General features: G+C 47.2%; 1 protein-coding gene across 1 annotated transcript in view; it reads left to right on the top strand.

Moving 5' to 3' along the window:
* Nucleotides 1-14508, top strand: part of TMEM184A (transmembrane protein 184A) — a 32014-nt gene extending 17506 nt beyond the window's left edge. Inside the window, exons 3-10 of the mRNA XM_033167479.1 lie at nucleotides 1597-1839; nucleotides 4800-4965; nucleotides 6010-6100; nucleotides 6822-6897; nucleotides 8766-8857; nucleotides 10559-10728; nucleotides 12378-12575; nucleotides 13455-14508. Coding sequence (XP_033023370.1) covers nucleotides 1597-1839; nucleotides 4800-4965; nucleotides 6010-6100; nucleotides 6822-6897; nucleotides 8766-8857; nucleotides 10559-10728; nucleotides 12378-12575; nucleotides 13455-13699 — 1281 coding nt within the window. The 3' untranslated portion in view covers nucleotides 13700-14508. The remainder of the gene's footprint in view (nucleotides 1-1596; nucleotides 1840-4799; nucleotides 4966-6009; nucleotides 6101-6821; nucleotides 6898-8765; nucleotides 8858-10558; nucleotides 10729-12377; nucleotides 12576-13454) is intronic.
* Nucleotides 14509-15995: the final 1487 nt, after the last annotated feature.

Raw genomic sequence — 15995 nt, 5'->3', positions numbered from 1 at the left:
TTGTGCTTTTAATATTCTGCTGGGAGCTGCCCAGAGTGGCTGGGAAAACCCAGCCAGATGGGCGGCGTATAAATGAATAAAGTAATTAATTTGTTGTTGTTGTTGTTTGAATGAATGAATAAAGTAATTAATTTGTTGTTGTTGTTGTTACAGGGCTGTATGAAACCTTCAGCTTCCCAGGCCATCCCAGTAAATCTATGCTGATTTCTCTTTGTCTTTTTGATGTTTAGTGTGATAAATCTTAGGTTGCCTTCAGTTTTACAACTTCTTCTGCTCATCACTTACTTTCTCTGGACCTTGAGGCAAGAGGTCATATTGGAACTATCTTCTGAGAACAAAAGAGCAAGCATGACTCCTTTGTTTCTCCAGGTGGTTAGCTAGCATTTCAGACCCCAGCTAGAGTATTGTGTCCAGTTCTGGGCACCACAGTTTGAGAATATTGATGAGCAGGAAAGGTGTGCAGAGGAGGGCAACCAGGATGATAAAGGGTCTGGAAACCCAAGCCTTATGCAGAACAGTTGAGGGAGCTGGATATGTTTATCCTGGAGAAGAAAAGAGAAGTGACATGATAGACATCTTCAAATATCTAAAGGGCTTCCTAATGGAAGATGGAGCAAGCTTCTTCTCTGCTGCTCCAGAAGATAGGACCCAAACCAACGGATTCAAATTATAAGAAAGGAGATTCCAACTAAACATCAGGGGAAATGTTCTGAGATTAAGAGCAGTTTGACTGTGGAATGGACTCCTCCGATGGTGATGGACTCTCCTTCCTTGGATGTTTTTAAGCAGAGGTTGGATGGCCAACTGTCATGGATGCTTTCGTTGAGATTCCTGCATTGTAGGGGGTTGGATTAGATGACCCTCGGGGTCCCTTTCAATGCTACAATTCTCTGATTCCTATCAAGAATGTAAAGGTAAAGGTACTCCTGACCGTTAGGTCCAGTCACGAACAACTCTGGGGTTGCGGCACTCATCTCGCTCTATAGGCCGAGGGAGCCGGCGTTTGTCCGCAGACAGCTTCCAGGTCATGTGGTCAGCATGACTAAGCCGCTTCTGGCGAACCAGAGCAGCACACGGAAATGCTGTTTACCTTCCCGCCACAGCAGTACCTACCGGTATTTATCTACGTGCACTTTGATGTGCTTTCGAGCTGCTAGGTGGGCAGGAGCTGGGACAGAGCAACGGGAGCTCACCCCGTCGCAGGGATTCGAACTGCCGACCTTCCAATCGGCAAGCCCAAGAGGCTCAGTGGTTTAGACCACAGTGCCACCCGCGTCCCTATCAAGAATGTACTTCCTGTAATAAATGCAAGCTCTCTTATTTTATACCGAGTCTCAGTCTGAATACCTTTCAACCAAAGGTGTGCTCCAGACAAGGATTCGTTTAACGAAGCTGCGTATAAACTCTGCCATGTCTGCCATTCTGACCTTGGACAATAAAAGGGTGCAATAAAAGCTGTCATCGCGAAGAGCTGAGAGCAAACGCAAAGTCCTCTGTTCACTGATTCTCCCCCGTGCCTCCTGCGGAGGTGTCACAGGTCACCTTTTTATCTCCCGATAGCTCACCTTTGCTCTCTCTCTCTCTTGTCTCTGCCAGATGAACAACGCAACGCTTGCCAACGAGTTTTCTCCCCGCAGCAGCATGTCTCCTGCCACGCTGCGCTTGGATTTCCTCCCGTCGGCAGTGGCCTCCGGCCCCCTGGTCGTAGGCGACGGCTCCCAGCTGAGGGCCGATCAGAACCACTCCCAAGACAGCCAGCATCTCTTCCTGACCACATCGGCGGCCAAGGTGATCTCTGGCCTCTTTGTGTGGGCTGCCCTCGTCATCACTTGCCACCAGGTAAGTTGGGGGGAAGCTGCAGGGCCAGGCTTTCGGAAAGACCGTATCCTCCCATAGGGACGTGCCTCGGGCTCTGAGATCTTTAGGGGAGGCCCTTTTCTCAGTCCTGCCACCCATAAGGGCATGCTTGGTGGAGACAGGGGAGAGGACCTTATCGGTGGCTGCTCCCAAACAACTTTGGAACTCCCTCCCAGATAAGCTAGGCTGGCTCCCTCCCTCCTAGTTGTCCTTCTGCCGGCAGGTGAAGACCATTTTATTCCTTTGGGAACGGGCTGTTTTTTTTAAAGAACGGGCTTTAAAATAGTGCTGTGTTGTTATTAAAATACTGGTGATAAAAACATTTAATTACCTTTTGACAATTGTATTGTATGCAGGGGATATGCACACCCCTAAACATTTTGTGAATCTTTGTACTTTTGTCCCTTTGGCTTTATTTGTTTTTCCCGATTCGAAGTATAAAATGGTGGTTTTCTTGAGTCAAAACGAGAGTACCCCTAAACAATTTTTAAAGAAAAGTGTGTATTTTTTTTAAGCTTTTTGTATTTTATCTGTGCTGTTTAAATTTGTGTAAGCTGCTTTGAGTCCCAGTCTGGGGAAAATAATAATAATAATAATAATAATAATAGTTACAGGTAGGTAGCTGTGTTGGTCTGCCATAGTTAAAACAAAATAAAATAAAAAAATCCTTCCAGTAGCACCTTAGTTGGTCTCTAAGGAGCTACTGGAAGGAATTTTTGATTTTATTTCGTAATAAGAATAATAATAATAATAATTTAACAGGGCTTTTTACAGTTGTTCACCTTCCCCAACTTCATGCCCTCCGGATGATGTTGGACTACAACTCCCAGCATGCCAAGGGAAGACACAAGTTGGGGGCAAGCATTGTCAGGAGGGCACCAAATGGGGGAAAGGTTGACGTATAGAGACACGACCTTTTTTAATAAACACCACTTAACAGTGACACATCTTTGTGTTAAGTTTTTTTTATTTTTGGAAGGTGCCGCAGCAATTTAAATGGGCTCCTCCTGATCTTACCAAGCATGATTCCTAGGAACGAAGGAAGCTGCCTTACACTGAGTCAGGCCCATGGTCCATGGAGCTCAATATCGCTTACACTGACTGGCAGCAGCTTTCCAGGGTTATGGACAAGGTTCTCTCCCAACTCTGCTCGGAGATGCCAGAGTTTGAACCTTGGATGTTCTCCATGCACTACAAGTGCATTTTTTTTTTTAAAAAAAAACATTTTTATTAAAGATTTTCTTGATTTACAAAGGTAATGCAATGTCTCTCTCGTATTTTTCCATATAACATTTTTACAAATCGGTTGTTGTTGTTGAGACATTAGGGAGAGAAGGGGGAGAGAGGTGGGTGGGATGGGGAGATGGGTGGGGTAGGGTGACAATGTTTCTGTTTTACTTAATATGTTTAGGGTTTGGTGTCAGCGTTGTCTGTGCAGGTGCTCTGTTGTTCGCTTGTGCTCCTTTAGTGGTGAGAGAGGTTCGGGTTGGCATGGGGCGTGATTGTTCTTTTGTGGTTGGCTGTGGTGGTCTTTGGTCTCCTGTGTGAGTGGGGTGGGTGGGCGTTTTTGGTCAGGTTACCCATATTGATTTGTATGCTGTTGGTAGATTTTGGTCATTGTCTTGTTGGGCTGTGTGTGTGATGAAGGGGGACCATACCGGGGTGAAGGTGTCTTCTTCCGTTTGTCCCCGGCTGTTTCCCATACTACTTGGTACCATTGGTCCATGCTTATTCTTGACAGGTCTTTCCAGTGTCTGATTATGACGTTTCTGGCTGCTGAGAGTAGATGGGTTATGAGTTCTTTGTGGTGTACGTGGGCATTACTGTCTTGGAAGATGTTTAGTAAGACCAATTCTGGGGTGATTTCTAGCACTTGATTGGTTATCTTGCATATTTCTCGTGTGGTTGTTGTCCAGAATGTTTGGATTTTGGGGCACTCCCACCACATGTGGAGGTATGTGCCTGTGGTGTTGCATCCTCTCCAGCACTTTGGTGAGGTTCCTGGGCGTATTAACGCTAGTTTTCAAGTGCATTTCGTGCATTGCATTCCAATGAGCTGCAGGCTTGCGCTTAGAACAAGATTCTAGCCCTCATGTCCTAAAGACGAGGCTGATTAACAAAAGAACATTGGAAATGGCCTTTTGCCAAGTCTGATGATAGGTGTGCCTAGCTCGGTGTTGTCCACACCAGGGATGCCTCTGGAGGTTGCAGACTCCCAACTCCCATCGGTCTCAGACGGTGTGGCTGACCATATGCTGGGTGGGGGTGTCTGCTCGCCTCGGAATTTTGGAGTTAATCCAATACATCATGTCCCTCTATACCTATCCTCCCTCTCCACTGCTGGGCACCGATTCGCTTTCACCAAAGCGAGGTTTAATGTTTTTCCTTCTAATGTCCTGAGACATAGATTTTCCAAGGGCCTAGTTTCCGCCTTTTGTGATTGTGATAAAAAGTCGACGGAATCTCTCCATCATATAATCTTTATCTGTTCCCTGCATAGTGAGGCTCGGGCAAAATTACTAAGACCAATAACTCAGAAACTTACAGGTGCACCAGCTGAGTCACACCTTGCCTTACTCCTGCAAGACAATGACTCCTATACAACCTTGCAGGTGGCAAGGTTTCTAAACTCTGTCATATCTCAAAAAAGGCGCTGTGGCCAACTACACGACCACTAATACTTTTGTTTTCTGCTCCCTGGTTGCAATTTTAAAACTTGTATTTGTGCTGTGGTTTGTTTCCCTATGACTCCAGGGTCTATGGTTTGCTGTAACTTTATGTCATATATTCCATATTTTATGTTTTTATGGGCTTATAGCCGCAATAAATTTGAATTTGAATTTTGTGGCTGACGGCTGATGATGGGAGAAGCTTGCTCTCTTTGTGTTTCTCTGGAGTAGATGTCCTCCTTCCCACAGCCTTCCCCGCTCCTTTTCTTCCAGATCTTCTTGCACCTGAAAAGCTACACCATCCCCAACGAGCAGCGCTACATCATCCGTATCCTGTTCATCGTGCCCATCTACGCCTTCGACTCGTGGCTCAGCCTTTTGCTGATAGGCAGCCACCAGTACTACGTGTATTTTGACTCGGTGCGCGACTGCTACGAAGGTGAGCCGGGTTTTGCGATTCGGCCTAGGAACGTGGGCGGGTCGAGGGCTCGTTCTGCGGCGGGCTGATTTTGCACCGTTGCCAACCGCATGCAGCAAAACGGCGCGCGCAGGGCTGTTCGGTTCTGAGCGGCCTGTGCATGTTGAAACGGCTGGGTTTCTTTTGCAATAAAGTTCAGGAGCAAGGAGTTCATTTCTGTTCCGAGAAACACTTCTGTGGTGAATTGCACAAGACGTTCTGTGTGTGCCTCAGAAACACTGTGTGTGAGGACAGGCACATCTAGAGCATTGGCAGTGCCCTTATCGGGTTCACCACTTCCTCTCCAGGACTGAGCTTTGCAAATCCTCCTTTCTCTCAACATAAATTACCTTTTCTGCAAGCTTCCAACAAAAGTCAACTGCGGACGGCATCAACTGGCTAGCGCCAGTGTTGTCGCCAAGATATGTTTCAGCTCTTTGATGCAGCGGCAACAACTAAGGAAGCCTTCCTTCCTTTCTGAGGAGCAAGAAATGGGGTGGGGACCTTGTAAGTTTGGCCATGCATAGCAGAGTCAAAAGGACTTTTTTGGTATGGGGAGGGGAACTAAAGGAAAGGGAGAAATTCCAGCGAGGACAGAGTTTGCTTCGTGGATATGTAATGTGGACTGACAATGGCAAGGCTCTGAGAGGGTATGCAGCAGCTGGAATGCTAAACAGGGAAGACCTCACACTGCAACATCTCGTTGCAGGCCGTGCTAACCGATTTTTTTGCATTGCCCATGAGTTTCACAGTCTTCAGTCTGCCAATAGAATTTCAAAGGGGCGGCTTTTGTTTCATCCTTTAAACACCTGCTGAAAACGTTCCTATTCTGTCAGGCTTATGCAGGCAATCTTTCCATGATAGGTTAGCTGATCTCTAATTTTTATATGGTTTTTACTGTGTGGCTTTATGTATGGCTGTTGCAAACCACTCTGGTATACTTTTCATGAACAGTGGTAAATAAATATAGATAAATTGTAGGGTGGACTGTTTTTAACTGCCGTTCTCTCTCCTTCCCTGTTTCAGCCTTCGTAATCTACAGCTTTTTGAGCCTTTGCTTTGAGTACCTTGGAGGGGAGAGCACCATCATGGCTGAAATCAGAGGGAAACCCATTGTGTAAGTTGCCATAAAAGTAAAGGGACCCCTGACCCATTAGGTCCCGTCGCAGACGACTCTGGGGTTGCGGCGCTCATCTCGCTTTATTGGCCGAGGGAGCTGGCGTACAGCATCCGGGTCATGTGGGCAGCATGACAAAGCTGCTTCTGGCGAACCAGAGCAGTCCACGGAAATGCCGTTTACCTTCTGTTTACCTTCTTCAAACTACAAGAAAGAAGATTCCACCTAAACATTAGGTAGAACTTCCTGACAGTGAGAGCTGTTCGGCAGTGGAATTTGCTATCAAGGAGTGTGGTGGAGTCTCCTTCTTTGGAGGTCTTTAAGCGGAGACTTGACAGCCATCTGTCAGGAATGCTTTGATGGTGTTTCCTGCTTGGCAGGGGGTTGGACTGGATGGCCCTTGTGGTCTCTTCCAACTCTATGATTCTATGATTCCCGCCAGAGCAGTACCTATTTATCTACTTGCACTTTGACGTGCTTTCAAAACTGCTAGGTGGGCAGGAACTGGGACCGAGCAACAGGAGCTCACCCTGTCGCAGGGATTCGAACCGCCGACCTTCTGATCAGCAAGCCCTAGACTCTGTGGTTTAACCCACAGCGCCATATTAGGCTGCTAATGTGGAACTATCCGCTGCTCCCCATTAGTTAAGAGTGTCCCCCTGCAGCGAACCCTTGGAGCTCCTAGCCTGAATTGATGGGGGCTTGTCTTATCTTTTCCTAGGTCTAGCTGCCTCTATGGAACGTGCTGTTTACAGGGGGTGTCCTATTCGATTGGATTCCTCAGATTCTGCAAGCAGGTGAGGATCACAGGAGAGGCACTGCCTATAGCTGCAGCTGGACATTTTTCATCTCTGATGAAAATAACACAGTGGAACCTCGGTTTTCAAACTTTTAATCCGTTCCGGAAGACTGCTCGGCTTCCGAAAAGTTCAAAAACCGAGGATCAATGGTTGGCTGCAAAGACAATGGAAAGAAATGAAGACCACGGCTCAGAAGCCGTTTGGATTCAGAAAATAATTTGAAAACCGGAGCAGTTACTTCCGGCGTTTAGGAGCCAAAAGGTTCCAAAACAGAGGCGTTCGGGAACCGAGGTTTGACTGTACCTTTCCAGGAGCAAGCTATGTTATTCTCTTGTGGCAAATGCAAAAAGAGAGAGAGGGAGAAAGAGTGAAAAAAGAACAGCCTTGCCTCATCTTGCAGCAAAGGTTTTAATGATTTTCCTTAGATAGAAAGCATTTATCCTCTCTTGGAAGCTATGTGCAAGCATGGTTGTTGTTCTTGTTTCTACAGATGTGCAAAACAACAACAACAACCAACACATAATACAGTGGTACCTCTGGTTGCGGACACGATCCGTTCCAGGGTGCTGTTCGCACTTTACACTTCCGGGTTTTGCTGCGTGTTTCGCGCATGCACAAAAGTGTCACTCTGGCTGCATACTTTTCGCAACCTGAAGCGGTCGTAACCCGAGGTATGACTGTACTTAGGGGGGAAATTTCAGAGAACGGGTGGACAAGAAATAGAAACAGATAGTGCCAGGATACTGGGACCTATAGGCATATATGGTGGGGATGCCCCAAGGTGAAAAGGTTCTGGACAAAATTAACTTCTCATTGATAACTGAACAAATGATTCATTCCTCCCCTTGTCTCTTTTGAATTTATTTGTGCCATCGGTTTGAGACTTGAATAATAGTAAACCAGTTTCTCATCTTTTGATCGCGGCCCAGATGATGATTGCCAGTTACTAGTATTCCAAAGCCTGGCAGATTGCCTTTGGGAGTGAAAACCACATAAACTAAAGGGCTCCAGGGACCAAAATGCTCAAAGTCTCGTCTTCACTGTTTGGATTCATTTTATTTCAGATACGAACGCAGTGGCTCAGGAGCATCTGTTCCGATGGGTCTATGCGAGTGTTCAGTATACAGGCAGCTCTCAATTTAAGCGGGGTTATGTTCTGGGCATAGCACCTAAAGCAGGGGTAGGCAACCTAAGGCCTGTGGGCCAGATGTGGCACAATCGCGTTCTCAGTCTGGCCCAAGGACGGTCCGGAAATCAGCATGTTTTTTAAAATGCATCTCTGGGTTATTTGTGTGGCCTGCCTGGTGTTTTTACACGAGTAGAATGTGTGCTTTTATTTAAAATGCATCTCTGGGTTATTTGTGTGGCCTGCCTGGTGTTTTTACACCAGTAGAATGTGTGCTTTTATTTAAAATGCATCTCTGGGTTATTCGTGGGGCCTGCCTGGTGTTTTTACACCAGTAGAATGTGTGCTTTTATTTAAAATGCATCTCTGGGTTATTTGTGGGGCATAGGAATTCGTTCATCCCCCCCCCCAAAAAAATATAGTCCGGTCCCCCCACATGGTCTGAGGAACGGTGGACCGGCCCACGGCTGAAAAAGGTTGCTTGACCCCTGATCTAAAGCCATAATTTATAGTCAAAACACACTGGGTTCAGTGGTGGGTGGGATTGCCAAAGGTTCTTTTACCCTGGATGCCTGCCCCTCGCGCCCCCCCTTTATTTTATTTTAATTTGCCACACACGTAAAGATAAGTGCACACAACTTAAATGCACACAAGTTGCCTCTGGTGGTAGGAAGTGTGTGACTGTAACACATTTTCACTGCCTTAATGTGCTTCAGCTGTGACTGTTCCATCTATCTAGGCAACGCTGCAGTTCTGCATTGTGAAGCCCCTGATGGCTATCATCACCATCATCCTGCAAGCCTTTGGGAAGTACAATGACGGCGACTTCAAGTGAGGAGAAGGGAGGGTGCAGGGCAAGGGCGGGTGGTTATTATGGTCTGGGGTGGTTCAACGCCTTGACAGTTTTCCTTGGAAGAGGAAAAGCTCCAGGCAGCTTTCTGTAAAAGGCAATTGAAATTTGCGTGAATAAAGCAGCTGGAAGCAACACATTTCTTTTTAAAAATTAAGCAACAAACCATTCTCGCTTGGCTGACCCACCGAAAAATTTGAATGATTAAAAGCTGCTAAACTGCCGCGAGAGAGGAATGCAAATGGCCGTGATTTGATTACATTTCACGAAACTGTGTGGCTTTCTCCTGCTGCATCCACAATGAAGAGTGATTGTGGACCTCTTTGTCAAAAGGAGCTACAGCAGGTTGAATCTCCTTTCTTGTAGCTTGAATCCATATTCCATGTGACAAGCCTTAAAAAATTGGAAAAGGGCTATCACATCTCCTCTCGGTGCTCATTAACGGCTCCTCTACTTCCTGGAGAGAAGTGACTAGTGGGGTGCCACAGGGTTCTGTCTTGGGCCCAGTCTTACTCAACATCTTATCAATGACTTGGATGATGGGCTTGAGGGCATCTTGATCAAGTTTGCAGATGACACAAATTGGGAGGGGTGGCTAATACCCCAGAGGACAGGATCACACTTCAAAATGACCTTAACAGATTAGAGAACTGGGCCAAAGCAAACAAGATGAATTTTAACAGGGATAAATGCAAAGTACTACACTTGGGCAAAAAATAAAAAAAAAAAAAAAAAAATGAAAGGCACAAATACAGGATGGGTGACACCTGGCTTGAGAGCAGTACATGTGAAAGGATCTAGGAGTCTTGGTAGACCACAAACTTGACATGAGTCAACAGTGTGATGCAGCAGCTAAAAAAGCCAATGCAATTCTTGGCTGCATCAATAGGAGTATAGCGTCTAGATCAAGGCAAGTAATAGTACCACTGTATTCCGCTCTGGTCAGACCTCACCTGGAGTACTTTGTCCAGTTCTGGGCACCACAGTTCAAGAAGGATACTGACAAGCTGGAACATGTCCAGAGGAGGGCAACCAAAATGGTCAAAGGCCTGGAAACGATGACTTATGAGGAACGGCTTAGGGAGCTGGGTATGTTTAGCCTGGAGAAGAGAAGGTTAAGGGGTGATATGATAGCCATGTTCAAATATATAAGAAGATGTCATATAGAGGAGGGAGAAAGGTTGTTTTCTGCTGCTCCAGAGAAGCGGACACGGAGCAATGGATTCAGACTACAAGAAAGAAGATTCCACCTAAACATTAGGAAGAACTTCCTGACAGTGAAGAGCTGTTCGGCAGTGGAATTTGCTACCAGGAGTGTGGTGGAGTCTCCTTCTTTGGAGGTCTTCAAGCGGAGGCTTGACAGCCATCTGTCAGGAATGCTTTGATGGTGTTTCCTGCTTGGCAGGGGGTTGGACTGGATGGCCCTTGTGGTCTCTTCCAATTCTATGAGTCTCTTCCCAATTCCTCTCGACTGTTCCTCATCAGGCTTGGTTTCCAGACCCTTGATCATCTTGGTCGCCCTCCTCTGCACATGTTCCAGCTTCTTAAATTGTTGAGGGGGTTAAACAAGAAGCAGGATGGAACCAAGCACAGTCCCTTAAGTGCCTTGGAGAAAGGAGAGGGATCTGAATGCAATTATTGTCTGACACTTGCTATCTCCGTGTGTGTTTTATGCTTCCCAGCATCCACAGTGGCTACCTCTACATCACCATTATCTACAACTTCTCCGTCAGCCTGGCTCTCTATGCTCTGTTCCTCTTCTATTTCGCCACCATGGAGCTCCTGCGACCCTTTGAGCCGGTCCTTAAATTCCTCACCATCAAGGCAGTCATCTTCCTCTCTTTTTGGCAAGGTGGGTTTCGGTCTTTCCGTCCCCTTGAGCGGCAGCATCTCTTCTCTTCCGACTGAGCTGGATCTGGGGGAGAGCCAGCGCCGTGTAAACATTCAGAGGGTTTGGGCTGGGACCCAGCAGGTCAGGGTTCGAATCCCCACTTGGCCATGAAGTTTCTCAAGTAATCTCTTTAGAGGAAGGGGTGGAATAGGAACGAAGGTTTTTTTTGAGGATCATCTAAAAGTTTTGCAGCTTTTTTTGCAAAGGGGGGAAAGCAAAAAGGAAAAGCCCCGTTTTTATGGGGTTCAGCTCACATATCTGCAGCTTCTAAAGGAAAGGGAGCCTTTTCTACAGTTTCCAGACAGATAATCTAATCAGCCAGTCACATGTTGCTGGGGAAACAAACAACCTCCCTCTGCAGCACATTCAAGAATGGAGGCCTGGGCAAGAGGGGGGGGCGAAAGGGAGCCGGGACTCTTATCTCTCTCCCAATCTCTTGCTGATCAGCTGCTGAGCGGGGTCCTTTCAACACCCCCTTTTCTCTTTGTAAAATAAAAAGCATGATCCTCCTTTGGCCCGGGCAATTCAGCTCCAGGGACCACCATTCGATCCATAAGACGCACAGATATTTCCCCTTACTTTTTAGGAGGAAAAAGTGCGTCTTATGGAGCGAAAAATACAGTAGCTGCTTTGGAAGACGATCATCAGGCATCCGCACAACATGACCAGTCCAACGAAGTTGATGTTGAAGAATCATTGCTTTGACACTGGTGACCTTTGCTTCTTCCAGTACACTGTCATTAGTTCACCTGTCTTCCCAAGTGATGTGTCTTTCCATATATTAAGCGGCACACAAATTAAATAATACAATCCAATAATTAAAAATCAAATCTACACTGACGGGCAGTAGCTCTCAAGGGGTTTAAGGCAGGTGCAAGGGATGGGGGGGGGGAGGCAGAAATACAGCTCCTTGCCAAGGGTACAAGGGAGCCTAGGTACACCTCTGGCTAACGCCCTGGTGGCAAATTGATGTACCTCACGAGATCCTGGTGATGTGCAGAACTGCTCTGTGGACCTGTGGGAAACCCACATGCGCCAACAGGACCTGACAAGCCACCTAATGCTTGGGTCGGTGATAAATTTACAAATATTGGTGTGGGGCAGCAGGAAACATTAGAACATGTCTTCCTCTACTGCAAGTATTATACGGACGTCCGAGCAAGGTTTATCCAACCCATTTTAGATAAGTCTCCTGGGCTTTCAGAACAACATAATATCTCATTGCTATTACAGGATGAAAGCCCAGAAATCACTTACGCTTTCGCCAGATTCTGTGCAGCCTTGATAGATATACGTCGAAAGATGGTCTGTGATGCAAATCAACTTTAAATAGTGGCCTAAAATATTGTTGGATCTATATTTTAGTAGCCTATCTCATAGAACCGATACCCGAGTCTAAATTTTATTAGTTATATCTATGTTTAATCAATGATTTTAAGGACATGGTTTAAGTCGGGCTGGATATGTTGAATATGCCCTCATCATGTAATGAGTACCCATTTAAACATATATATTTTTTACATTGTTTTTATAAATGCAAATATCTTGTTTTATGCTGGTCTGTGACCGAATAAAGTATATTCATTCATTCAAATATTCCCTTTGCACAGGGATGTTGCTGGCTATCCTGGAGAAATGCGGGGTGATCCCAGAGGTTCAGATCATCGATGGGAACACGGTGGGAGCTGGGACGGTAGCAGCCGGCTACCAGAACTTCATAATCTGCATCGAAATGCTGTTTGCTGCCATCGCCCTCCGATACGCCTTCACCTGCCAGGTGTACAGGGAGAAGAAGGAGAGTGCGACATGTGAGTGTTCTGAACAAGGTTGTCTTCCTCTGAAGCTAGCCTTCTGCCACCTGATGCCATCCTGATGTTTGAGGCCGCATCTCCCATACTGGCTGGGGCTTATGCAGCCTTAAAACATCTGGACAGCACCAGGGTGAACGAGGTTGCCTTAAGTCAGGCCTTCCCAAACTTGGGCCTCCAGCTGTTTTGGGACTACAGTTCCCATCACCCCTGGCCACTAGTCCTGATAGCTGTGGATGATGGGAGTTGTAGTCCAAAAACAGCTGGAGACCCAAGTTTGGGAAGGCCTGCTTTAGGTGTACAGGGAGATGGGAGGTGGAATCAGATGAGCAGAGAGTAACCAAAGCTCATACCAAGAACAAACTTAGTTGGTCTCTAAGGTGCTACTGGAAGGAATTTTTTTTTTTTTTTTTTTTGACTATGGCAGACCAACACGGCTACCTACCTGTAACTCAACCCTTCCCTAAACAGGGCTTCCTTCAGATGTCTTCTGAAGGTCAGATAGTTGTTTATTTCCGATACATCCGATGGGAGGGTGTTCCACAGAGGGCCCTCTGCCTGGTTCCCTGTAACTCCGCTTCTTGCAGTGAGGGAACCGCCAGAAGGCCCTTGGTGCTGGACCTGTGTCCGGGCTGAACGATGGAGGTGAAGACACTCCTTCAGGTCTACTGGGCCAAGGCCATTTACGGCTTTAAAGGTCAGCACCAACACTTTTAACTGTGCTCGGATACATTCTGGGAGCCAATGCAGGTCTTTCAGGACCGGTGTTATGTGATCTTGGCGGCCACTCCCAGTCACCCGTCTAGCTGTTGTATTCTGGATTAGTTGTAGGCATGTTTACATGATTACACTTCTCTCATGTCTTCCTCTTGCTCCCAGCGAACCTTGCCCCGATGCAGAGCATCTCCAGTGGTCTGAAGGAGACCATGAGCCCCCAGGACATCGTCCAGGATGCCATTCACAACTTCTCCCCAGCGTACCAGCAGTACACACAGCAGTCCATGCAAGAGGCTGGCTATCCAGGGCAGAACGGGCACATGGAGCCCAAAGCCGATGGCCAACACATCAAGAAGAGCAAGAACATCGAGAAGAGGGTGCTGATAACCTCTGACGACGAGCTATAGTGCACGTCTCGCAGGTGGGAACCATGGTGGGTTTTGTAGGAAAGACCTCCTTACCCACCTTCCAGCTCAGTTGCTGCGGACAGAACTGGACGTCAGATGGGCTGGCCGATGTGAGAGGAAAATGGAGGCGTCGCCACCAATCCCGTCAATTGGCTATTGCCTCAAGAAGGCTCAAATACTTGGAAAGTTGGTTTCTCATGCCCCTCCCACTTCTTAGCGTTTCCTCGGCCTTTGCACTCCAACCCATTGTGTGAGCTTTTCCCTCCTGCTTTTGGGGATGCGCCGTGAAGGCACAAAATGGCGGCATGTTCCGGAAAGTTCCAAGAGGTTCTGGAAGATGGCTTAGAACGCCTCCAGCCTCTCTCTTGTTGGCTGAAGCAAAGATAGTGTAGCGGGGACGACTTTTCTCAGTAGGACTCTGAGCGACAGCTCTGGGCCCAAGATGGGAGTGGGTTGGGGACTGGCTTGGAAGAACGGGGAAAGGCCAGGATTGCGGGACCAGAAGTAATGGTTTTGAATGAAAACTGTGCCCCAACAGCAATACAGTCCAGGTTTGGTCCTGTGGGAAGGAATGAAACTAACTGAAGCTGCGTTTGAAAGCAGTCTACAAAATGGATCCAGCTCAAGTCACATGTGAATTAATAGGCAGAAATCTGACAGAGGAGAGGACTTGGGGGGGGGGCAGCTGCAATGGCTACAGCTGAAAGCAGAGGCAAGTGGGAACTCCTTATAGAGCAAATGAAGACTCCAAGGAAGCTTAAACATTGCTATTCCTAGTCTGTTCTTGGTGCTAAAGGAAAAACCTTTTTTTTAAAAAATCAAAAAATATATATGGTGTGTTGGTTGAACCCAGATCTATCTCGGTAAAGCCATTTTAGTGAGACTGATCTGCTATGGATCAGGAATTTTGGCCCTGTATCGGATTGGTGGTGGTGGAATTGAAAACTGTTTCCTGGAGAGTAAAGCCGAGGACAGTTTGCCCACATGGTACAAAGGACGTAGGCAGAAATCCTTGCTGTGTTTAACACACACCATGTGGGCTCAGTTCTTACACCCACCATTGTGGAGATTCCACAACATATAGGGGGCAGCGTAAGAACTGCCTATGGCTCTCCCCTTGGAATGCAGAATGTGTAGAAAGGAAGACCAGCCCGTCGACCTCTAATCTTGTGCGACTCCCAGCTCCCCATCAGCTCCGGAGAGCATGGCCGATAGTTGTAGTTTCTGAGTCACCTTCAAAGGCCGCCCCATGTAGAGAACATTGCAGTAGCCCAAGCAGGAGATAAACAGAGCATGGACCACTCTGGTGAGACAGTGCGTGGGCAGGTAGGGTCTCAGCCAGCATACCAGATGGAGCTGGTAGACAGCTGACTTGGATGCGGAATTGACCATCTTCATGGACAGCCGAGTGTCCAAAATGACCCCCAGGCTGCGCACCTGGTCCTTCAGGGACACAGTTTACCCCATTCAGGACCAGGGAGTCTTCCACACCTGCCCACTCCTTCCCCCCAAAAACAGTTCTTCCATCTTGTCGGGATTCAACCTCAAGTCTGTAGACTGCCATCCATACTCCAGACACTGGTTCCGATTTAGAGAGGTAGAGCTGGTTATCACCCGCAATTCCGCATATTGGTGAATACTCACCCCAACTCCCTGGTGATCTCTCCAAGTGGCTTCATAGAGATGTTAAAAAGCATGGGGGGAGGAGGACAGAGCCCTGAGGCACCCCACAAGTGAAGCACCCAGGGATCCAAACACTCATCCCTCCAACATCACTTTCTGGACACGGCCCAGGGGGAAAGGAGCAGAAGCACTGGATAATAGTGCACCCAACACCCAACTCCTCTAGATGGTCCAGGAGGATACCTGGGTCAATGGTACTAAAAGCTGCTGAGAGATCCAGCAGAACCAGGAAACAGCTTTCACCTCTGTCCTTAGCCTGCAGGAGATCGTTCAAGATTCACAACTTCTCTACGCAGCGATAAAATGTATGTAATGCTTTCTTCTTTGGATGTTGCATCTTTTACAGAGAGGTGGCAACTGCTGGGAGTGTAAACTTGTACATTTTAAATTATTTATATAAAAAGGCTTCTAATAAAATGAAGAAGGGGAAAAGAACGTTTTCTGTGTGCATTGTCAAATCACTGTTAAGCCATTCCCCTAGCAGGCAAACCCGTTCTCTGAATAGGAGTCCTCTGTAACCCAGGAAGGCACCACCTGGGATTGGGAGGGACCAGCAAGCTGCCGGGGAGCCCCAAGGTTTGCAGAAGTACGAAGGAATCTTTGCAGGGAAAAG

The sequence above is a fragment of the Lacerta agilis genome, chromosome 13 (assembly GCF_009819535.1).
Source record: "Lacerta agilis isolate rLacAgi1 chromosome 13, rLacAgi1.pri, whole genome shotgun sequence".
Taxonomy (NCBI): domain Eukaryota; kingdom Metazoa; phylum Chordata; class Lepidosauria; order Squamata; family Lacertidae; genus Lacerta; species Lacerta agilis.
This window is presented reverse-complemented; position numbering and strand designations above follow the sequence as displayed.